This window comes from Saccopteryx bilineata, chromosome 7, assembly GCF_036850765.1.
Source record: "Saccopteryx bilineata isolate mSacBil1 chromosome 7, mSacBil1_pri_phased_curated, whole genome shotgun sequence".
Classification (NCBI taxonomy): domain Eukaryota; kingdom Metazoa; phylum Chordata; class Mammalia; order Chiroptera; family Emballonuridae; genus Saccopteryx; species Saccopteryx bilineata.
This window is the reverse complement of record NC_089496.1, coordinates 79,748,693-79,774,089: the sequence shown is the minus strand read 5'-3', so window position 1 is coordinate 79,774,089 and position 25,397 is coordinate 79,748,693. Positions and strand designations below refer to the sequence as shown.

The window sequence follows — 25,397 nt, the reverse complement described above, 5'->3', positions numbered from 1 at the left end:
AAAATTGTAGAATAAAATACAATATAATTTATAAATAAGCAACAAGCAAGAGAGTATAAAAACGACTGGGCACATTTAAGAAACAATTAGAACTTATATACACACACAAAACCCTCAAAAGTGCAGACTGGCACTGCTGAAGAGTAAATTTGAGAACTGGGTAACAGTTAAGAAGAAATTATAATGTGAGTAACTTTACAGTGGGGAAGCCTGACAAATACTACCTTAGCCAGATAGATGATCAAGGTAAGAATCACCAGTGATAAGTAATGTGTACTGATAGGATATGACAAAAACAGTACTTCACCTCTGTGGTCTTGCTCCCCTAAACCACTGACGCCAAGAGATGATGGGAAAAACATTAGAGAAATACCAATTTAGGAACATTTTACAAAACATCTGACCTGTACTCCTCAAAACTGTCAATGTCATCAAAAACAAGCAAAGTCTGAGAAAGCATTACAACCAAAGGAGCCTAAGGAAACATGACTGAATATATTTTGGATAAGTATCCTGGAACAGAATAAAGACATCAGACAAAAATTTTTATAAAATCTGAATGTATTAATTTTAGTTAATAATAATATTTTTTCATTAATTATAACAAATGTACCATACTAATATAAGATGATGATAATAAAGAAAACTGGATGTGGAATATATGGGAACTCTCTGTACCATCTTTGTAATTTTTCTATAAATCAAAACTTGTCCTAAAATGGAAAGTTGATTTAAAAAAACGGTGGTGTAGTTATATTATTATATCTATTTTATACTATCATATATTATATATAAGAATAAGACAAAAGAACCCTTATTATGGATAAAATAGTCATTACTTAATGATAGGAAGTTAAACTCACCAGAATATTTTATTTCTAAAATTGAGAGATAGGTAAATGGGTGATAGTTCATTAGTCTTTACTCCTCATATGTGGTTATATTTTCTTTTTCAACCAATGAAATATTTCATAATAAAAGACAAAATACCTGAGTAAGCATTCTGCTGAGCTTTGATAAATGCTAAGGCAGCAGACAGGCAATGGAAAAGCAGGCACTTCAATACACTGTTGGGAAGATTAAATAGACATAATCTCTACAAAATCTAATTTGATGATATCGATTAATGTTATAAATGCATACACCCTTTGATCTAGCAATTCCATTCTAATTATCTTAAAAATATATTTGCAAAGCTGCATAAAATTATTATATACAATAGTTTATGACAGGACTGTTTTACTAGTAAAATATTAGAAACAGCCTAAATGTCTGCCAATAGGAAAAACGGTTATAAAAATAACCATACATCTGTGTAACTAAAGAAAAACCCCAGCCCTGGCCAGAGAGCACAGTTGGTTAGAGCACTGCCCTGAGGCATAGAGAGTGCGGTTTGATCTTTAGTCAGGGCACATACAGGAACAGATCAATGTTCCTGTCTCTCTCTCCCCTTCCTTTCTCACTAAAATCAATAAAAAAAAATTAAAAAAAAAAACAACAAAACCCCAACCCCCCCCCACGTCTTTATATACCAATATAAATGGTATCTACCATATATTGCTAAGAAAAAAAATAAGCAAGTATAGAACAGGTAGTATACTAGTCTAGAATATATTAACATATAACCTAATTGTGCTCAATTTTTTGTGCCTCTCCAGGTTTACTTCTCATCTTTCTCCACCTTGTTTTGTGCACTGACCAAACAAAAAGCATCTTCCAGACAACCTTGCTGTCTTCTAGTTTCTAATGTGTTCTAATAATGAGTGAAATGGCTAGAAAATCAGAGGGTGGTAAATGAATGAGCTAAAGGAATTTTTTCCTTGGCTCCCACACTACAGGCAGTTTGCTTTTCACGCTTTAAAACCACGGGTCTTATTAGACAGCCTCTTGTTCTCTGCTACAGCTCTGGTAAAGTTCTGTCAGCAGCTCCCTTCCCTTGTACCTTTAGGCCTAGCAGTAGAAATGGTTCCCCATAATTGCCAATCCCCAGGGATTTCCCTGTCCTTGGTTTGTTCCTTTAACTCTATCCTAATGTTTCAAAGAGGGGAGAGGGAAGAGGGGAGAGGGTAGAGGAAAGAGGAAAGAAGAGACAGGGGGAGGGAGGGAGGAAGAGAGAGGGGGAGGGAGGAAGAGAGAGAGGGAGGAAAGAAGAGAGGGAGGGAGGAAGAGAGACATGTAGGGAGAGGGGGAGAGGGGGAAGAAAGGGGAGAGGGGGGCAGATAGGGGGGAGGGGGGCAGAGAGGGGGGAGGGGGGCAGAGAAGAGGGAGGGGCAGAGATGGGGAGAGAAGATGCACCCTAGAATGAAAATACTGAGATTTTTAAAAGGAAAATTTCTTGGCATCAACATGTGACACAGAGTAAAAAGACTTTTCATTGAATTTTGGTCCATGTGAATGTATTATCCGGAGGGAAAACACTAAACTTAAACATTTAAGAGAGTTAAAGAAAACATTGCCTATGAGATAGTACAGTTGCAGCATCTTTTCTTTCACATTACTCATTTTCATTTCTAACATGGCAAATATCAAGACAAAGAATAAAGAGAAAAGACCATACATGTTATTCATTAATAGTATTTCAAATATATTCAAATTAATTTTATCTCTATTTGCTCTTATGGTACGTAAATCTATTTCTTATCTGTATGTGGCCTAGTAGCTGTCTCACTGAGAGAAGACAGTAACAAGAAATTTAGCAATTTAAAATCCTGGCTCCTTGACTTACTTGCTAGAAGCCCATGGGATTCCATTAAATAAATTTATTGACTCTGTTTTCTTAACTGTAAAATAAAGGCAATACCTACTATGCTTTTGAGAGGTTTAAATAAAATAATATAGGCAAAGTGACCAACGTAGTGTCTGGCAAATAATAGTAGCTTGTTTACTTACTTATTTTTTAAGATTTTATTCATTCATTTTAGAGAGGAGAGAGAGACAAGGGGGAGGAGCAAGAAGCATCAACTCTCACATGTGCCTTGACCAGGCAAGCCCAGGTTTGTTTTTTTTGTTGGTTTTTTTTTTGTATTTTTCTGAAGCTGGAAACAGGGAGAGACAGTCAGACAGACTCCCGCATGCGCCCAACCGGGATCCACCCGGCACGCCCACCAAGGGGCAATGCTCTGCCCATCTGAGGCTTCGCTCTGTTGCAACCAGAGCCATTCTAGCGCCTGAGGCAGAGGCCATACAGCCATCCTCAGCGCCCGGGCCAACTTTGCTCCAATGGAGCCTTGGCTGTGGGAGGGGAAGAGAGAGACAGAGAGGAAGGAGAGGGGGAGGGGTGGAGAAGCAGATGGGCGCTTCTGCTGTGTGCCCTGGCTGGGAATTCCCGGGACTCCTGCACGCCAGGCCGATGCTCTACCACTGAGCCAACCGGCCAGGGCTTATTGCTAGATTCTTTAAGAAAGGTTTCCCCTAAGAATCATCATCATTATCCCTAAGGAATCTTTCCTTTCTAAGCTTTACACCCCACTTAACATTTCACAACCTCTTTGTGAGAGTGATTGTTAGTTATTTTCAACTGTATACATAAGTTAGAATTGATGTCTAGTTGAGGACAACAATAAGATAAAGAAATAAGAAAAAACTGTAAGAAAAATTTCACTTGAAAGTAACCTAGGCCCTGGCCAGTTGGCTCAGCGGTAGAGCATCGGCCTGGCGTACAGGAGTCCCAGGTTCAATTCCCGGCCAGGGCACACAGGAGAGGCGCCCATTTGCTTCTCCACCCCTCCCCCTCTCCTTCCCCTCTGTCTCTCTCTTCCCCATCCGCAGCAAGGCTCTATTGGAGCAAAGATGGCCCGGGCGCTGGGGATGGCTCTGCGGCCTCTGCCTCAGGCGCTAGAATGGCTCTGGACGCAACAGAGCGACGCCCCAGAGGGGCAAAGCATCGACCCCTGGTGGGCATGCCGGGTGGATCCCATTCGGGCTAATGCGGGAGTCTGTCTGACTGCCTCCTCGTTTCCAGCTTCAGAAAAATGAAAAAAAAAAAAAAGTAACCTATTTACAAACTTATTAAGACATGAGAGAGGGAGTACTGTATCTACACTAATATCAGTTAAAATCAACTTTAAGACAAAGACATTTTATAATGGTAAAAGGGACAATCCATCAGGAAGATAGAATTAGGAACATACATGCACCTAACAACAAAGGCCCAATATAAACAAAGCAAAAATGGAAGAATTGGAGAAATAGGTAATTCAATAATTGTTTAAAACTTCAATATCGATGTTCAGTGAAGGGCTGGTAAAAAGATCCACAAGAACATAGAGGACTTAAAAATACTATGAACCAACTAGATATTTATAAAACACTCCATCCAACTTTGGCTGGGTAGCTTAATTGGTTAGATATGCCACAGTTGTGAGTTCAATCTCTAATGAGGGCACATTCAAGAATTAACCAATGAATGCATGAATGGGTGGAACAAAAAAAAAATTAATGTTTTTCTCTTTCTCTCTTTAAAATCAGTAAATAAAAATTAAAAACAAAAACACTCCATCCAACAACAGCACAACACACCTTCTTCTAAAGTGCACATGGAATATTAGCCAGGAAAACCATGTTACATCATAAAACAAAATTCATCTATTTTAGCCGGGGGATGGAGGGGGAACGGGGGAGAGAAAGACACAGAGAAGAAATAGAGACAGGGACATCAATCTGTTCCTGTATCTGCCCTGACAGGGGATTGAACCAGCAACCATCGTGCTTTAGGATGATGCTCTAACCCAGGGGTGGGAAACCTATGGCTTGCGAGCCAGATATGGCTCTTTAGATGGCTGCATCTGGCTCGCAGACAAATCTTTAATAAAAAAAATAATAATAACGTTAAAAATATAAAACATTCTCATGTATTACAATCCATTCATTTCCTACCGCTCATGTTCATGGTTGCGGTTGCTAGAGCCAATCCTCCGCGACACCACCAAATTTTTATTGGATAATGCATAATGTACACGGGTCGTTGTATGGCTCTCACAGAATCACATTTTAAAATATGTGGCATTCATGGCTCTCTCAGCCAAAAAGGTTCCCAACCCCTGCTCTAACCAACCAAGCACCAAGCCACGGCAGCCTTAATACATTTAAAAGAACAGAAGCCGCCTGACCAGGTGGTGGCGCAGTGGATAGAGCGTCAGACTGGGATGTGGAGGACCCAGGTTCGAGACCTCAAGGTCGCCAGCTTGAGCGCGGGCTCATCTGGTTTGAACAAAGCTCACCAGCTTGGACCCAAGGTCGTTGGCTCAAGCAAGGGGTTACTCAGTCTGCTGAAGGTCCACGGTCAAGGCACATATGAGAAAGCAATCAATGAACAACTAAGGTGTCGCAACAACAACAACAAAAAAAACCTGATGATTGATGCTTCTCATCTCTCTCTGTTCCTGTCTATCTCTCTCTCTGTCTCTGTAAATAAATAAATAAATAAATAAATAAATAAATAAAAGAACAGAAGCCAAGTATGTTTCTGATTACAATGGAATAAACTTAGAAATCAACAATAGGACATTTGGGAAATTTACAAGTATGCAAAAATTAAACAACACACTCTTAAATAATCAACAGGTCAAAAAAGAAATCTAAGCAGTCCTTAGAAATTTATAGCTGTACATGACAACACAGTATTATTAAAAAAGAAAAAAGGATCAAGAGAATGAGCTACAGATTGGAAGAAAATATTTGTAAAAGACATACATGATTAAAAAAAACTTATACAAAATATTCAAAGAAAACTTAAAACTCAGTAACAAGAAACCAAATACTCTTATTTTTATTTATTTATTTATTTATTTATTTTTTTTTTTTGCATTTTTCTGAAGCTGGAAACAGGGAGAGACAGTCAGACAGACTCCCGCATGCGCCCGACCGGGATCCACCCGGCACGCCCACCAGGGGGCGACGCTCTGCCCACCAGGGGGCGATGCTCTGCCCATCCTGGGCGTCGCCATGTTGCGACCAGAGCCACTCTAGCGCCTGGGGCAGAGGCCACAGAGCCATCCCCAGCGCCTGGGCCATCTTTGCGCCAATGGAGCCTTGGCTGCGGAGGGGAAGAGAGAGACAGAGAGGAAGGCGCGGCGGAGGGGTGGAGAAGCAAATGGGCGCTTCTCCTATGTGCCCTGGCCGGGAATCGAACCTGGGTCCTCCGCACGCTAGGCCGACGCTCTACCGCTGAGCCAACCAGCCAGGGCCTCTCTTATTTTTAAAATAATCAAAAGACTTCAACACACTTCACCAAAGAAGATAGCAGATATCACTAAACACTAAAACCAAAAACAACACCAAGTGCTGACAATGATACAAAGCAACAGGAACTCATTGCTTGTGAAAATGCAAAATATACAGCCACTCTGAAAGACAGTTTGGCAATTTCTTACAAAACTAGATATATTCTCACCATATGATCCAGCAATCATGCTGCTTGGTAATTACCCAAATAAGTTGAAAACTTGCACACAGATGTCTACGGCAGCTTTATTCGCAATTGCCAAAACATAGAAGTAACCAAGTTGTCCTTCAGCAAGTGAGTAGATAACTTCCAGATAACGGAATATTTTTCAGTGCTAAAAAGAAATGAGCTATCAAGGCCTAAGAGCAACTTTAAATCTTTATTACTAAAGGAAAGAAGGCAATCTGAAAAGGCTATATAGTGCATGATTCCAACTAGATGACACTCTGAAAAAAGCAAAAATATCTGTGGTTGCCAAGGGCTAGAAATTTTTAGTACGGTAAAAATACTTTGTACAGTATAAAACTTTAAAAGTAGATACATGTCATTATGTGTGTCTAAAACCACAGAATGTACAACACCAAGAATGAACCCTAATATAAACAATGGACTTTGGGTAGTAATGATGTATCAATATAGGTTATCAACTGTAAAAAATGTATCACTCTGGCAAAAGATGTTGATAAAGAGGAGGCTATGATGCGTCCTGACCCGGATCCACAGGGCAAGCCCTCTAGGGGGTGATTGATGCTCTGCCCATCTGGGCCATTGCTCTGTTGCTCAGCAACTGAGCTCTTCTTAGCTCTTGAGGCAGAGGCCATGGAGCAATCCTCAGCACCCAGGGCCAACTCGCTCCAGTGGAGCCATGGCTGTGGGAGTGGGGGAGGGAGAGGGAGAGGGAGAGTGAGAGGGAAAGGGGTGGGAGAGAAAGAGAGAGAGAAGCGAGAAAGGGAGGGGTGGAGAAGCAGATGGGCGCTTCTCCATCTGCCCTGGCCGGGAATCGAACCCAGGACTCCTGCACGCCAGGCCGACGCTCTACCACTGAGCCAACTGGCCAGGGCCCAGAAAAACTTTTAAAAAATACCTGCTACACAGGGGTCATCCCATAGAATGTTAACCATCACCTCTTTCTCTCTGTGTTTTTAATCATCTTTCATGCCTTCCTCTAGCCAGTGTTTCTTAAGTGTCATTTGGTGGTTCCTGGTATCAATTAATTGGTCTACAGAAAATTTAATAAAAAAAGATAAAAATTTTGATCACAAGCATTTTAGAAATTTGAAAAGTAAGATTAATTATGACTTTCAAGGAAATTTTTTTAGGTTAAGTGTTGTCATGTTTCAAGGGTCATACATGTTCTACAAGGACAGTTAATATGATATTGTTTCAGCTAACAAACTTTAACATCATGTGAATTTTCTACATTGGTTAAACACGTATTTTGTTCTATTATAATGTAATAACCCCCAAATTTAGGAAAATGAATTAATGTCTCAAAGTATTCACTGAAGTGTAAAACACATTTAATTCAGAATGCCACAAATGATAAATAGTATGATCTTAAGAGTAAAAGCAGTGTGATATTAGAATGGGCTGTGATCAGTAAATATGGAGTGATTGATTATACTGGGAGACCTCCTTGTTCCCACTGTACTGTACTACATTACTGAACAGGAACTGAAATATTATAAAATAGGGACTAGAAGCCACTGAAGCATTCATTTAATTTTCAACCACTGTAGTAAATCAATCAATGCCTGAATTATGAATTTTGTCACTGAAAGCAAAGAATAAAAACAGCTGACAAAGGAACTTTTAACTTATTTTTTTATAAGATTTATTTATTTATTCATTCATTTTAGAGAGGAGAGAGAGAGTAAGAAAGAGAGAGAGAAAGGAGGAGCAGGAAGCATCAACTCCCATATGTGCCTTGACCAGGCAAGCTGAGGGTTTCGAACCAGCGATCTCAGCGTTTCCAGGTCGATGCTTTATCCACTGTGCCACCACAGGTCAGGCCTTGTAACTTATTTTTAACAAAAACAGGTAAACTATGTCAACTTCAAAATTAATGACCAATATGCTCAGAGAGAAAACAATCTACTGGCAAAATTCTATCATCAGATGATACTACTGGACATTACATGTGTGGTACACAGTGAGAAAGAACCGTTACTATCACAGATGTATGCTCTTAAATCTTTTGTTTTGGGTCTGCATGAAACTACTAGTGTTCAGAATATTAACCAACTTATGGTATATTCATATGATATGTAAGCAAAAAATACCAGACAACTTTAGATTCTGATTACCAATGAAAAAATGCTATAGAGAAGAAAGACATTTTCTTTCAACTAACAATTATTTTTGAACCTTGACTTGAAAATGTATATTCAGATGAGTATGGTCAAGAGCACTAGCCATATGTGTAGCAAGGAAGAGTATGGCACCTGAAGGCCAATTCACACGACTTCATTTATAGACAACAGCTGGCATTTGACAATAAGTTTTCTATTTTTGGGTCAGTGTTAAAAGCTGCATGGAAAATTGTCACAATCATTCAAACTGTAGGTCCCAAGCAAGTATCTTCAGCATTATATGTCAAGAAAGAAGAAAATAGAAGACTCTGCTTTTCTACCTTGTCAGGAAGAAAAATGCTAAAATTATTCAATAAAGAATATAATTTTTTTCATGACACTGATAAGGTCAGTAAAAAATTTCTATGATTATCTGTGGCTTACTCAAGTAGCAGATCTCCATAACATATAGTAAAGAGCTTGAATCTATCATTTGAGGGTAAAATAATAATTACGAATGATAAAATATGAAGACCAGCCTGACCTGTGGTGGCACAGTGGATAACGCGTCAACCTGCAAAGCTGAGGTTGCTGGCTCGAAACCTCTGGCTTGCCTGATCAAGGCACATATAGAAGTTGATGTTTCCTGCTCCTCTTCCCTTCTCTCTCTCTCTCCCCTCCTTTCTAAAATCAATAAAAAAAAAATTTTTTTTTAAATATAAAGACCAAGCCTGCCTGTGGTGGCACAGTGGATAAAGTGTCGATCTAGAATGGCTGTCGACCTAGAATGCTGAAGTTGCTGGTTCAAAATCCGGGGCCTGCCTGGTCAAGACACAGAATGAGAAGCAACTACTACTAGATGATTCTTCCTGCTCACCAACCACCCAGTGGTGGGATTCAGCCAGTTTGCACCAGTTCAGCAAAACCCATACCTAATTTTTTGTTGAGTTTGGTGAACTGGTTGAGTTTGGTAACCCTTTGAGTCATGTAACAAACGTTTATGTACATCCTCATGCCTCCTGACCATCCAGAGTACACTCTATTTTAAAAATATTGTAAGGCAAAATGTATGTTCTTCTTGTTTCCATAAATTATCAAACAAACATGATTTTAAGTTAATAAAACTGAAATTGAAACTAATTTCATTTTTTGAAAAAGAATTGACTCCTGCGGGTCAGCGAGCATGAAAAAAACTCACCACTCAAAGGTTTAAAATGGCACTTGTAATCAGAGTTCTCTCTAAGGTGGGTGACTAGGCAGCCACCCAATGTGGAAATCACAAATGTACATTCCTCACTCTTTTTTTTTTTTTTTGTATTTTCCAAAGTTGGAAATGGGGAGGCAGTCAGACAGACACCTGCATGCACCCGACCGGGATCCACCCGGCATGCCCACCAGGGGGCAATGCTCTGCCCATCTGGGGCATTGCTCTGCCGCAATCAGAGCCATTCTAGCGCCTGAGGCAGAGGCCACAGAGCCATCCTCAGCGCCCAAGACAACTTTGCTCCAATGGAGCCTTGGCTGTGGGAGGGGAAGAGAGAGACAGAGAGGAAGGAGGGGGGGGGGGTGGAGAAGCAAATGGGCACTTCTCCTGTGTGCCCTGGCCGGGAATCGAACCAGGGACTCCGGCACGCCAGGCCGACGCTCTACCACTGAGCCAACCGGCCAAGGCCTTCCTCACTCTTTTTTAACGTTCATCTGTGCAGCAATGTATACTAAACGCTGGTAGTAATGTTCATTCCGTCCATAGGTGAAAAAAATTTGACAGAACTTATGCTTGTAATATTTATTTATTCATTTCATAAAAATCATTATACCTTTGATGATATACTACATTTTTTTTTTTTTTTTAGAGAGACAGAGAGTGGGATAGACAGGGACGGACAGACAGACAGGAACGGAGAGATGAGAAGCATCAATCATTAGTTTTTCGTTGTGCATTGCAACACCTTAGTTGTTCATTGATTGCTTTCTCATATGTGCCTTGACCATGGGGCTACAGCAGACTGAGTAACCAACCTCTTGCTGGAGCCAGCAACCTTGGGTCCAAGCTGGTGAGCTTTGCTCAAACCAGATGAGCCCAGGCTCAAGCTGGCGACCTCGGGGTCTCGAACCTGGGTTCTCTGCATCCCAGTCCGACGCTCTATCCACTGCGCCACCACCAGGTCAGGCGATATACTACATTTTAATTCCCTTACATTTGTTACTTCAGTAAACAAACATATAATGTAAAGAGAAAAAGTGCCAAACCACCAGCGGGTGACAGGCTGTCATTTGTTTCAGCTTTGTATGATGCCCAAAATTGCCCCAAAATATGCAATTCCTGAAAGTGTTCAAAAAGCTAAAAATATTGTCAGAACAATTGCTGAAAGACACTGTCAACTCAGCGCCTAATCAAACACTGTATGTAGTTTCCAGTGAGAATTCTTGCAATAATTTTTGTTTCCATACATCTGAAGAGCTAAAATATCCAACAGAATCATCTTATACTTGCTACTATTTCGAACAATTTATAGTTGAAAACTTGGATTATCTAGTTTGATAAAACTAGAGTAAGAAAAGAAACAGTTCAATATAAAACTTTCAGCAGAAGCGGAAAGGGGTTTTTCAAAGATGAACATAATATGTTCAGAGAAAAGAAGTCACCTGTTTCTAATATATCGAACACAATGACTATTAGTCTAATCATCTACCTCTAAAGGAATGGGATCCTACTCCTATAAATCACACAGCCGATGATGCTCAGATAAAAGCAAGGAAAATTGCAAGAGAGGACGGCAATCAAGAAGCAATATGGGGCCTGACCAGGCGGTGGCGCAGTGGATAGAGTGTCAGACTGGGATGCAGAGGACCCAGGTTCGAGACCCCAAAGTCGCCAGCTTGAGCACGGGCTCATTTGGTTTGAGCAAAGCTCACCAGCTTGGACCCAAGGTCGCTGGCTTGAGCAAGGGGTTACTCGGTCTGCTGAAGGCCCACAGTCAAGGCACATGAGAAAGCAATCAATGAACTAAGGTGTTGCAACAAAAAACTAATGATTGATGCTTCCCATCTCTCTTCATTCTTGTCTGTCTATCCCTCTCTCTGACTCTCGCTCTGTCTCTGAAAAAAAACAACATAGCAATATGAAAATATCTTGACAGTGTATGGTATTCAATGGTGAAGTTGAATATTTCAGTTTGTAAGGTGGCAGTGGGTAAATCTGCCCTTTGCTTGTTTCAGTTCTAAGAAATACGTTCTGAAGTCTTGCAAAAATTATTGCAAGAATTCTCACTGGAAACTACATACAGTGTTTGATTAGGCGCTGAGTTGACAGTGTCTTTCAGCAATTGTTCTGACAATATTTTTAGCTCTTTGAACACTTTCAGGAATTGCATATTTTGGGGCAATTTTGGGCATCATACAAACTTATTTGTTTTATTGTCAAGTACTATTTAATATTTTTCATTAACATTTTAAAGCTCTTATAATCTAGTTTTGTGTACCTCATTTACTATTCTTACTTATGTATTAAATGCATGAAATAATAAACTACTTTTCAGCATATCGTTTTTTTATATTTAAAATGATCATTAGGGCAGAGAACCGGTTGCTAAATTATTTGAATCCCACCACTGCCCCCACCCTTTCTCTCTCCTCTCTCTAAAATCAATAAATAAAATTTAAAAGATACATATAAAGACCAAATCATGATACAAATGCCTTAACAAAAATTTGACTTTTCTAACATCTAGCCATTTTATTTTCCTATTGTATAAAGAAATCAATGTATTATTAGGTATCCTTAAAAATAGCATGCAATTACCACACCAGACTTCAGAACGTATTTCTTAGAACTGAAACAAGCAAAGGGCAGATTTACCCACTGCCACCTTACAAACTGAAATATTCAACTTCACCATTGAATACCATACACTGTCAACTTAGTGTCTAATCAAATACTGTATGTAGTTTCCAATGAGAATTCTTGCAATAATTTTTGTCTCCACACATCCGAATAGCTAAAGGTCTAACAGAATCATCCTATACTTGCTACTATTTCCAACAACCTATAGCTAAAAACTTGGATTTCTAATTTGATAAAACTAAAAAGTAAAAAAGAAACAGTTAAATAAATGAAACCTTAACTTTGACATTATTGAGCCAGGCATCAATGTAGTTAAAGACTGCAGCAGTAATTGTTTTTCCTGATGTTTAAATTATTTAAAATACTGCTTTGATATTACAGTAAAAAATTTTAGATTACTGTTTTACATTTACTTTCTCTAAAATCAGTGGTGTGCATGAAGACCCATCTAAAATGTTTGAGATATGCTACTTTATTATGCTAGTTTCCTTTCATAGGAAGGTATCACTTCTTCCTCTGCATTATGCTAGAGCAGGGGTCCCCAAACTTTTTACACAGGGGGCCAGTTCACTGTCCCTCAGACCGTTGGAGGGCTGGACTATAAAAAAAAACTATGAACAAATCCCTATGCACACTGCATATATCTTATTTTAAAGTAAAAAAACAAAACGGGAACAAATACAATATTTAAAATAAAGAACAAGTAAATTTAAATCAACAAACTGACCAGTATTTGAATGGGAACTATGCTCCTCTCACTGACCACCAATGAAAGAGGTGCCCCTTCCGCAAGTACAGCAGTGGCCGAATAAATGGCCTCAGGGGGCTGCAGTTTGGGGACCCCTGTGCTAGAGCAACAATTGTCAATATTTTTTTCATCTCATGGCACATATAAACTAATTACTAAAATTCTGCAGCACACCAAAAAATGTATTTTTTTGCCAATCTAACAAAACAATAGGTATAATTTTGATTCATTCACACTGGATGGCTATTGTGTTGGCTGTTGTCATTTTTTAAATTTGACAATCTAAGGGAAAAGAGGTCAGTGTCACTGACTAAAATAGTCAGGTTTTGCAGGTTTTAAAAATTCTTGTGACATATCAGTTGCCTCTTGCAGCACAGTGGTTGTAAATCACTGTGCCAGAAAAATATAGACAACCATAAAAATTTTATTTGCCTTTATTATTAATCTTCCCACATTGTAAAAGTACTTCATCATCTGCATTTGTTGCCTCATTAAAAAAAAAATGTGCTTGATTTCTAGCACCTAGAAAAAAGCATATCTAATAATTATTTCCAACTTCCCCCCAAAAGTCATTTTCTTTTTCTTTTTTTTTGATGGGGACAGAGAGAGAGTCAGAAAGAGGAACAGACAGGGACAGACAGACAGGAAAGGAGAGAGATGAGAAGCATCAATTCTTCATTGCGGCATCTTAGTTGTTCATTGATAGTGTTCTCCTTACGTGCCTTGACCAGGGGGCTACAGTGGAGCGAGTGGCCCCTTGCTCAAGCCAGCAACCTTGGGCTCAAGCCAGCAACCATGGGGTCATGTCTATGATCCCATGCTCAAGCCAGCGACCCCATGCTCAATCCAGATGAACCCGTGCTAAACCAGTGACATCAGGGTTCCAAACCTGGGTCCTCCGCGTCCCAGTCTGACACTCTAGCCACTGCGCAACTGCCTGGTCAGGCCAAAAGTCATTCTTCTGACCTTCTCAGAACCCAAACTGTCTATAAATACCTCTTGATTACAGTCCAGAATGATATTAAAAATTTTTATAATTGACATGACATAAAAACCAAACAAAGATAAGACACCAGTTTATTAACACAAGGCTGTCAAGGACCATGCTAACTAAATATCAGCGTTAGTTACAGCTTTTTTTCAACAATCTGCTCTACTTTTTGTCAATGCTAGCCCTATTCTCAAAGACCTTTGGTTGTTCTCTGCTCACCAATTCACAGAAATAGAAAAGCAGTTTTCATGAAAGATAACCACATAAACTGGATTCCAAAGACAAGTTTAATGTTGTCTTTTATTAAATCTTTCATTCTCTACTTTTATTCATTAATAGAAGGATTAAGGATGAGTATCAGAAAGAACACACTATTGTTTTCTTTTTCCTACACCAATGGTCTCCAGAGAATGAGGCTCTTTAGTCAGCTTTTTATTATAGTTTTGTTATTTGATTTTATCCACATACGTAGAAGTCCAAGTTCTTTATCCACTTAACCAAATGAAAACATTTAATGCACAAATAAATGGATCTGAGATATATTAAGGATAATATAAACTTTTAATTATGTACAATAACATCACATATATCTGTGTTACTTTTAAGAATCTTACCCAACTTTGGAAAAACTATTAAGTATTCAGCATTGCACTGCGGACATGCCACTCTGGCGGTACTGTTTCCTCTTTGTTTTTCATCCACCCAGCGCTGTAGGCAAGCCTGATGCACCCATTTTGTAGATCCTCTGCACCTGCACGGTCTCACCCACTCAGCTGTTCTATCATCTTCATCAGTGGCAAAACACACCCAGCAACTTCTGTAAATTAAAAAAGAGAAAATAATGACTTTATTTTTAAGATCCCATCCTTCTCTCCACTCCAGCTCCCACTTCATGTGACGAGTTTACTATTTTATAGAATATCTAGTCCACATTAAAAAACTGAGGAAACAAAATCACCAGTACATTTCTGGTGGAATAGTTTTTTCTTGTTGTTTTTCCTTGTATTTATCAGCAGAAACTTGTAGTTTCTGAACTTTGTTTTTATGTACTTTCTTCCATGTTTCCAGTAATTTATCTTCGTAATGAACTATGAAACTGCTTCTGTTTTTAAGAAGACCTAAGCGTCGACCTGGAAATGCTGAGGTCGCCGGTTCGAAACCCTGGGCTTGCCTGGTCAAGGCACATATGGGAGTTGATGCTTCCAGCTTCGCTCCTCTGTCTCTCTCTCCTCTCTCTGTCTCTCTCTCTCCTCTCTAAAATGAATAAAAAAAATAAAATAAAAAAAAGACCTAATAATTCTTTGAGGAGTGGTAAGCACAGAAATACACGAAACTCAGTGTTTACCCCATTTCAATACTAACCCTTTAACTTTTTTTTTTTTGTATTTTTCTGAAGCTGGAAACGGGGAGAGACAGTCAGACAGACTCCTGCGCCCCACCGGGATCCACCCGGCACGCCCACCAGGGGGCGACGCTCTGCCCACCAAGGGGTGATGCTCTGCCCCTCCTGGGTGTTGCTCTGTCGCGACCAGAGCCACTCTAGTGCCTGGGGCAGAGGCCAAGGAGCCATCCCCAGCGCCCGGGCCATCTTGGCTCCAATGGAGTCTCGCTGCGGGAGGGGAAGAGAGAGACAGAGAGGAAGGAGAGGGGGAGGAGTGGAGAAGCAGATGGGCGCTTCTCCTGTGTGCCCTGGCCGGAAATCGAACCTGGGACTTCTGCACGCCAGGCCAATGCTCTACCACTGAGCCAACCAGCCAGGGCTCCCTTTAACTTCTTAACCTTGGAAAACTAAAGTATTGCACAAGTGATTTCATATATGGTCTTTCAATTTTCCAGGAAGACCCCGTCTACTTCTCTTTTTAGTAAAGCATAACTGAAAAAAGAAAAAGATTATTAAATACCATACTTTTCACTCCATAAGACGCATCTGACCATAAGACACACCCAGGGTTTCAAGGAAGAAAATAAAAATATTCTGAACCAAACGGTCTGTTAAAATATTTAATAAAATATAGTAAATAGCCTGACCAGGAGGTGGCGCAGTGGATAGAGCGTTGGACTGGAACATGGAGGACCCAGGTTCGAGACCCCAAGGTTGCTAGCTTGAGCGTGGGCTCATCTGGTTTGAACAAGGCTCACCAGCTTGAGCCCAAGGTCGCTGGTTCAAGCAAGGGGTCACTTGGTCTGCTATAACCCCCTGGTCAAGGCACATATGAGAACTCAATCAATGAACAACTAAGGAACCACAATGAAGAATTGATGTTTCTCATCTCTCCCTTCTTGTCTGTCTGTCCCTATCTGTCCCTCTGACTCTCTCTGTCACACACACAAAAAAAGTACAGTAAATAAAAATAGCCTGACTTGGCTGTGGCGCAGTAGATAGAGTGTTGGCCTAGGAGAATGGTTGGCAAACCGCGGTTTGCAAGCCACATGCAACTCTTTGGCCCTTTGAGTGTGGCTCTTTCACAAAATACCACGTGCGGGTGCTACCTCAATAAGGAATATACCTACCTATATAGTTTAAGTTTAAAAAATTTGGCTCTCGGCCCTGGCCCGTTGGCTCAGCGGTAGAGCGTCGGCCTGGTGTGTGGGGGACCCAGGTTCGATTCCTGGCCAGGGCACATAGGAGAAGTGCCCATTTGCTTCTCCACCCCCCCCTCCTTCCTCTCTGTCTCTCTCTTCCCCTCCCGCAGCCAAGGCTCCATTGGAGCAAAGATGGCCTGGGCGCTGGGGATGGCTCCTTGGCCTCTGCCCCAGGCGCTAGAGTGGCTCTGGTTGTGGCAGAGCGACGCCCCAGAGGGGCAGAGCATCGCCCCCTGGTGGGCGTGCTAGGTGGATCCCGGTTGGGCACATGCGGGAGTCTGTCTGTCTCTCCCATTTCCAGCTTCAGAAAAATACAAAAAAAAAAAAAAAAATTGGCTCTCAAAAGAAATTTCAATCGTTGTACTGTTGATACTTGGCTCTGTTGACTGAGTTTGCCGGTCACTGGCCTAGGACACTGAGGATTGAGGTTCAAAACCCCAAGGTTGCCAGCTTGAGCACAGGGTCACCAGCTTGAGCAAGGGGTTGCTGGCTCAGCTGGAGGCACATATGAGAAAGCAGTCAATGAACAATAAGGGGCTGCAACGAAGAGCTGATGCTTCTCATCTCTCTCCTTTCCTGTCTCTCTGTCCCCCACCCTCTCTTGCTAAAATAAACAAATGAATAAATAAAACTAAAGAGCATAAAGTGAAGAAGAGATGAAGACATCAGGATAATTTGTTTCAGGACAATGATACAAATTTGGGCCTATATGATACCATTATAAGTATGACTGATTTTCTTTTATTTTATTTTTTTTGAGAGAGACAGACAGGAAGGGAGAGAAATGAGAAGCATCAACTTATAGCTGTGTCACTTTAGTTGTTCACTGATTGCTTCTCATAAGTGCCTTGATGGGGGTGGGAGGGCACTCAAGTCAAGCCAGTGACCCCTTGCTCAAGACAGTGACCTTGGCATTGTGTCAATGGTCCCACACTCAAGCTGGTGACCTCAGCATTCCAGGTCAACCCTCTATCTACTGTACCACCACTAGTCAGGCTTTTCTTTTGGAATTATATTTATTACATTTGAAATCTGAAGTCTCAAGTCTGGGATGCTGCTGCTTCTTTTTTTTTTTTTTTTTTTTTTTTTTTTAAGAGAGAGATAGACACAGGAGAAAGATGAGAAGTATCAACTTGTTGTAACACTTTAATTGTTAATTGCTTGCTTTCTCCCATGTGCCTTGACCGGAGGGGCTCCAGCTGGACCAGTGACTCCTGGGCTCAAGCCAGTGACCTCAGGTTTCAAGCCTGGGTCCTCAGTATTCCAGGTTGACGCTCTATCCACTGCACCACAGCCTGGTCAGGCTAGGATGCTTCTTAAATTAAGAAAAACTTCTATTGAGATGGTTAAATTTATAACATTTCTCCATTTTGCTTTTCACAGGTACTTCAGGAGATCTAATTTATTCTTGTGGGATTAGGATGCAATTCCTTATTATTCTCCTATTTAACCCAAGTTTTGACATCAAGTTCCATTAGGCAAATAAAATTTAACTCAATGAGACCATTCAACACGCCTCCTCCCCATTCAAGTATGAATGTACAACTGGAAATAACTGCTAATTAAAGCTTCTTACCTACTGTGCATTTTTCACTTAATTAGATTAAGTGGCTTCTGTCAGAATAACTAGCTTAACTATGTTTAGTGCAAAAGACATATAGTCAGGTAATATAGATGGGTGAGGTCTCAAAGTATCTGTAGAACATGAATTTTAACTGTGTGCTCCAATTAAAACTTTTCAATTAGAATGGAAAGAAAATTGAATTCATGGCAACAATATTCAAAATGATTTTACTCAGAAACTTTGTAGGTTCTTAAAAGTTTTTCATTTCAACAATGGAGTAAGTATGTAGCTAAGTACAGGTAGACTAGAATAATTAATCAGTATTAAGGTAAATCAAATTTTAAATTAAGACAATTTCAGTCATCAGAAAATGCATTACATGTAAAAATATATCTACTAAAAATATCTACCCCATTTATATAGCATTTTAGACTTGGTAAAAAAAAATATATATATACATCTGCTCAAAACAATCTTAATACTTAGGTTGAACCAAATGAAATTGCCTATATTTTTTACTTCCATCAATAGCAACTGCATATTTTAATCTAACAGAAATACAGTACTTGCATGTATATTCCCCATAAATTCTGGATAAGTGTTCATTTTCCCCAACATTTGATTATGAAAAATGTCAATCTTTCAAAAGAAAGTTGAAAATCTCTCAGTGAATTCATATTCCCAAAATTTAGATTCTTAATTCTGTAATTCTTATCATTTTGATATACATGTGCTTGACTACATATTCATTCATCAATCCATTTTATTTTTTGATGTATTTCAAAGTTGCAGGCATCAGTATACTTCACCACTAAATGTTTTTAGTTTTACTTTTTAGAAGGTACTCAACTGACATTTAAAGCAGGCACTTTCAGATTTTTTCTAATTTCACAACTGTGGGAGGTTAGATGAACAATAATTTACAGTGGAAACTTTTTAAGAGTTAAAAGCCTAATTAGAAGTGTTAATACTAATAAGTTTTTATTGTATGGATTCATAGTGATATAAATATATAGCTTACAAATTTGGGTTTTGAAGCTAATGCTCATTAGAGCTGAAGTGAAATTAATCATTAAAGATTAACTAAAATTATCTTACAAAGGAAATAATTACAAAGAAACCTACTGATATCAATACTCCAAAAACGGTCTGGTTCTCAACATCTACCAACTTACCACATCCGTTTTCTATTTATTCCAATCATTAAATAATAAATCTGATGGTTATTTTAGATTAAATAGTACTGTCCACAGTATGTAAATTGATACCAATATCAAATTAAAATTGTATTATTATCACCTAAAAGCTCTAGTCTGGATACAAATAAAAGGGAAATTTTTAACTTTTGTAATAGTACACAACAAGCAAGCAAATGAAAATTATAAAAACTGCCAGCAATGTTTACTGAGTATCCACTGGTTTCATGTGGTTGCAAACAAAATAAATGGAAGATTGTTATCTGTATGGAAAACCCCATAGTTTAATTGGGGCTATGTCCAGTAAATAAAAGACTTGTTTTAAGGTTCCAGTACATCCATTTTAGAAGGATCAATATAGAGAAATCAGAGAAGGCTTCAGGAAGGAGTTATAGTAGAAACCAGGCAAGGACAAGTGATTTTATTACAGGGATTCTCAAAACAAAGGTCCCCGGACTAGCAGCTTCAGGATCACATGAAAACTTATAAACTCTCTGGCTCCACCTCAGATCTAATGAAATCAGAAACTAGAGCAGGCAGGCCTAGAAACATGTTTTAACAAGCCCTAAAGCTGATCCTGAAGTAAAATACAGTTTGAGAACTTCTGGTCTGGAAAATTGTCAGGTTATGGAGAAAAAATCAAAAACACTGGAGAAACCATTTATATGGAGGAGACAATTACTTGATTTCCTTAAGTTAGAAATAATTGCGCCTGACCAGGCGGTGGCACAGTGGATAGAGCATCGGACTAGGATGCTAAGGACCCAGGTTCGAGACCCCAAGGTCACCAGCTTGAGCACGGGTTCATTTGGTTTGAGCAAAAGCCCACCAGCTTGGACCCAAGGTCACTGGCTCAAGCAAGGGGTTACTCGGTCTGCTGAAGGCCCGCGGTCAAGGCACGTATGAGAAAGCAATCAATGAACAACTAAGGTGTCGCAATGCGCAACGAAAAACTAATGATTGATGCTTCTCATCTCTCTGTTCCTGTCTGTCTGTCCTTGTCTATCCTTCTCTCTGACTCTGTCTCTGTAAAAAAAAAATAATAATAATAATAATAATTGCTTCTAATGACTTTTTTTTCATATAAATAACAGTACAGAAAATACTAAATCCTAGACAATTTATGAACTGATTTACTACCTTATTAGGTATAAGAGTTTAATATACCCAATATGAAGAAACATTAATCTGTGAAGTAAGGGCCAGGTACATGGGAAATTAACTTAAAGCATATAAAAATGGTCACATGAATGTTTTTAGGCAAATAGCCTTTAAGACTACATTATTAGTCTTCAGTGTTGGAGAAAAGTAAGGGAAGGAACAAATAAAGTATACGAATCCTTTCTTTCTTCATTCTTAAAACTTCTGATAGACCAGGAACATCACCTGAAAAGGAGTTATAACTATGTTTCCCCATACCCTCCTTGATCCAATCTATTCCAGCTATTTATTCCCCAATTCCCCACCTCCTCTCTTTTATGGAGAAAAGAGGGGTTGGAAAATAATGGGTTCACAGTTTCTCCAGACTCTGGAATGGAGGGGAGAGTAGAAACTTGTTCTTTAAGGGACAACACGATTTTTTCTCTTTTTAAGAAACAGCTAATATCCCACACTTTTTATGGAAAACTATTCTTCCTCCAACATCAGCCATGTATGTGGTTCAGGGCGTTAGTCTTTCCCCATTCTCCAGGAAGAGTAATCCTTAAGATTGATTTAAGGGGTATCTTATCTCCCAGATTAGAGTGATTGGGAGGCTGGACCCACAAAGCTGGTTTTATCAGAGTCAACCTCAGAATTTTTAATGGGGAAAGTTGGTACACAGACTTCTCTTTTTTACTGAGCTTGAAAGCAGGAAATAGTGTGAGACTAAATGAGTGTATGAGGCTGCAGCTGCTGGGAGAGCCACCATGTGGAGCCTCAAGAACTCAGAGAAAACTGAGAGATGAAAACTGATGGCTTTGTTTGAGACACGGATGAGACACGAATCAAGATGTACTTAAAGTTAAATACACTCCTGTGCTGTTCACATACATAAGCCCATAGATTTTAGGTTAACCAGTTTGAGGCAGATCTCCCATCATATGTAACCCAAACAATTTTTCTTATATTTTTCCAAAGTGAGAACCGGGGAGGCAGAGAGACACTCCCACATGCGCCTGACTGGGATCCACTTGGCATGCCCACTACAGGGTGATGCTATGCCCATCTGGGCCATCGTTATGTTGCGACAGAGCCAATCCTAGCGCCTGAGGCAGAGGCCACGGAGCCATCCTCAGCGCCCAGGCCATCTTTGCTCCAATGGAGCCTTGGCTGTGGGAGGGGAAGAGAGAGAGAGGAAGGAGAGGGGGGAGGGGGGAGAAGCCCATGGGCGCTTCTCCTGTGTGCCCTGGCTGGGAATCAAACCTGGGACTTCCACACTCTAGGCCGACACTCTACCACTGAGCCAACCGGCCAGGGCCTAATCTAAACAATTTTGTTATAGAACAGGGGTCGGGAACCTATGGCTCGCGAGCCAGATGTGGCTCTTTTGATGGCTGCATCTGGCTCACAGACAAATCTTTAATAAAAAAAATGAAAAATATAAAACATTCTCATGTATTACAACCCATTCAATTCCTACCGCTCATGTTCATGGTTGCGGGTAGCTGGAGCCAATCACAGCTGTCCTCCGGGACAATACCAATTTTTTATTGGATAATGCATAACGTACACGGGTCATTGTGAGGCCAGGAAGTAAACTTCCCTCCTTTTAATCAAGTAGTCAGCTAGCTAATTGCAGAAACCCTTTTGACGAAGAAGATGGCTAAAAGAAAAAAAGATGAGGAGTATCGTACTTTCCAGCAGGAATGGACAGAGGAATTCGCCTTTGTGGAGAGAGCAGGTTCTGCAGTGTGTCTAATACGCAATGATAAAATTGCATCGATGAAACAGTCAAATATAAAGCAGCCCTTCGACACACTCCATACTACATTTGCATGGAAATATCCAGCGGGGGACAGCAGGAAGAAAGCATGTCAAGAGCTACTGTGCAGAGTGCAAGCTAGTCAGCAGCAACTCCGTGTTTGGACCCAACAAGGTGACTGGAATTCGGCTAGCTTTGCTGGTGCTTTAGCAATTGGGAGAAACAGAAAGCCATTCACAGATGGGGAGTATGCCAAAACATTCATGCTTGATGTTGCCAATGAACTTTTTGACGACTTTTTGGATAAAGACAAGATAATCAAACAAATAAAAGACATGCCTCTTTCGGCAAGAACTATTCACGATCGTACCATCTTGATGGCAAATCAAATTGAGGCAACACAAGTGAAGGACATAAATGCAGCACCATTCTTTTCTCTCACTTTGGGTGATACAACAGACGTAAGCCGTTTATCCCAGTTCAGTGTGACTGCAAGGTATGCTGTCGGTGACACACTACATGAGGAAAGTCTTGCTGTTTTGCCTGTGAAAGAGACAACAAGAGGGGAGGATTTATTCAAGTCTCACTGAGTTCACTAAAGAAAAAAAAATCTACCGATGGATAAACTTATTTCGGTGTGTGCTGATGGTGCTCCGTGCATGGTGGGGAAAAACAGAGGATTCGTAGTGCTTCTTCTTGAACATGAAAAGAGACCCATCCTAAGTTTTCACTGCATCCTACATCAGGAGGTGCTTTGTGCTCAGATGTGTGGTGAGCAGCTTGGTGAGGTGATGTCACTAGTCATTTGGGTGGTCAACTTTATTGTTGCCCGAGCTTTTTTTTTATTTTTAACTTATTTATTCATTTTTTTAGAGAGGAGAGGGAGAGACAGAGAGAGAGGAGAGACAGAGAGAGAGAGAGAGAAGGGGGGGGGAGGAGCTGGAAGCATCAACTCCCATATGTGCCTTGACCAGGCAAGCCCAGGGTTTCGAACCGGCAATCTCAGCATTTCCAGGTCGACGCTTTATCCACTGCACCACCACAGGTCAGGCTGTTGCCCGAGCTTTAAATGATTGCCAGTTTAAAACACTGCTGGATGAAGTTGGGAATAATTACCCTGGTCTGCTTCTGCACAGCAATGTGCGTTGGTTGTCAAGAGGGAAGGTGCTCCACCGTTTTGCGGCTTGTCTGAGCGAAATCTGGACTTTTCTTGAAATGAAAAACATCGAGCATCCTGAGTTAGCAAACACTGAGTGGCTCCTGAAGTTCTACTTTCTTGTGGACATGACTGAACACCTGAACCAGCTCAATGTGAAAATGCAAGGCGTTGGAAATAGTCTTATCCCTTCAACAAGCAGTGTTTGCATCTGAAAACAAGCTGGAACTCTTCATCGGGACACTGAAACAGGTCGTTTACTACACTTTGAAAAACTGGGAGAGTTTAAAGATGCATGCACAGCAAGTGACCCTGCTCAACATCTTGATCTCCAGCAGCTAGCGGGCTTCACATCTAATCTCCTGCAGTCATTCAAAGCTCACTTTGGAGAATTTCGTGAGCGCACTCGTCTTTTTAAGTTCATCACCCATCCACATGAGTGTGTAGTGGACAGTGCTGACCTGAGTTACATCCCTGGTGTCTCCATCAGAGATTTTGAGCTACAAGCTGCTGACCTGAAGGTCTCAGACATGTGGGTGAATAAGTTCAAGTCACTGAATGAAGATTTGGAAAGACTTGCAGGACAGCAAGCAGAGTTGGCGAGCAAACACAAGTGGGGAGAAATGAAAAAACTTCAACCTGCGGACCAGCTAGCTGATTGTCAAAACTTGGAACGCGCTTCCCGTCACATACCACACACTGCAGCGTGTGAGTATTGCTGTACTGACAATGTTTGGCTCTAAGTATGCATGTGAGCAGTCTTTCTCACATCTAACCTACAATCATGTTAACGGATGGAAGTCTCAATGCCTGCATGAAGCTTAGCCTCACCACATATCAACCAGACTACAAAGCCATCGGCAAATCCATGCAGCACCAGAAGTCACTTTAATGGTAAGAAGTACTTTATTCATCACTGGTTAGCAACAGTATAACAATGTTATTAAAAAGAATTCAGAGACTTATTGTACTTTAAAAGTGTTGGTCTTACATAAAATGAACACATTTACTTGTATTGAGTGCTAAACACATTGTATGGCTCTCATGGAATTATATTTTAAAATATGTGGCGTTCATGGCTATCTCAGCCAAAAAGGTTCTCGACCCGTTATAGAATATGAGAAACTAGATATAAGAAATGGCTCTAGGCCCTGGCTGGTTGGCTCAAAACCCTTTCAATGTCCACACCTGAGAAATTGTTATTTTCTGACCAATTTCTAAGAGTTTCTTTTTAAACTATTTCCCATCCCTTCTTCTTTCCTTTTTAATCTCCTTTTCTTTTCAATCTTCCAATCTCAGAAAGCAGTATTCAATATGATACACAAACATCATCTGAGAACTTGCTAGAAATGCATATTCTCAGGTCCCATGCTAGACCTACAGAATCAAACTCTATTTTAAAATTTAATTTCAAAATTATTTTTCTTCTTTTATTGTGGTAAAATACATTTAATATAGTATTTGCCATAACCATTTTAAGAGCACAATTCAATAGTATTAAACACATTCACATAGCTGTGCAACCATCACCACCAACAATCCCCATAACTCTTTTCACTTTATAAAACTGAAACTCTATACCTATTGAAAAACATCTCCCCATTCTTCCATTCCCCCCGCCCCTAAAAACCACACTACACTTTCTGTCTTTATGATTTTGATTCTTTAAGTACCTCATATAGATGGAATTATTCAGTATTTGTCTTTTTGTGAGTAGCTTATTTCACTTAGCATAATATCTTCAAGGTTCATTTGCACTGTAGCATACTGTAGCATATCCTTCCTTTTTAAGGCTGAAAAATAGTGCATTGTATGTATATACCACATTTTGCTTATCCATTTATCAGTTGGTATTTTCATGTTTTAATTATTGTGAATAATGCTGCAATGAACATGGGT

At 40.1% G+C, this 25,397-nt stretch overlaps 1 protein-coding gene across 1 annotated transcript in view; it reads right to left on the bottom strand.

Annotated features, from left to right (window-relative positions):
• MARCHF5 (membrane associated ring-CH-type finger 5) overlaps positions 1–25,397 on the bottom strand; it is a 69,051-nt gene that overhangs the window by 30,031 nt on the left and 13,623 nt on the right. Inside the window, exon 2 of the mRNA XM_066239892.1 lies at positions 14,712–14,914. Coding sequence (XP_066095989.1) covers positions 14,712–14,914 — 203 coding nt within the window. The remainder of the gene's footprint in view (positions 1–14,711; positions 14,915–25,397) is intronic.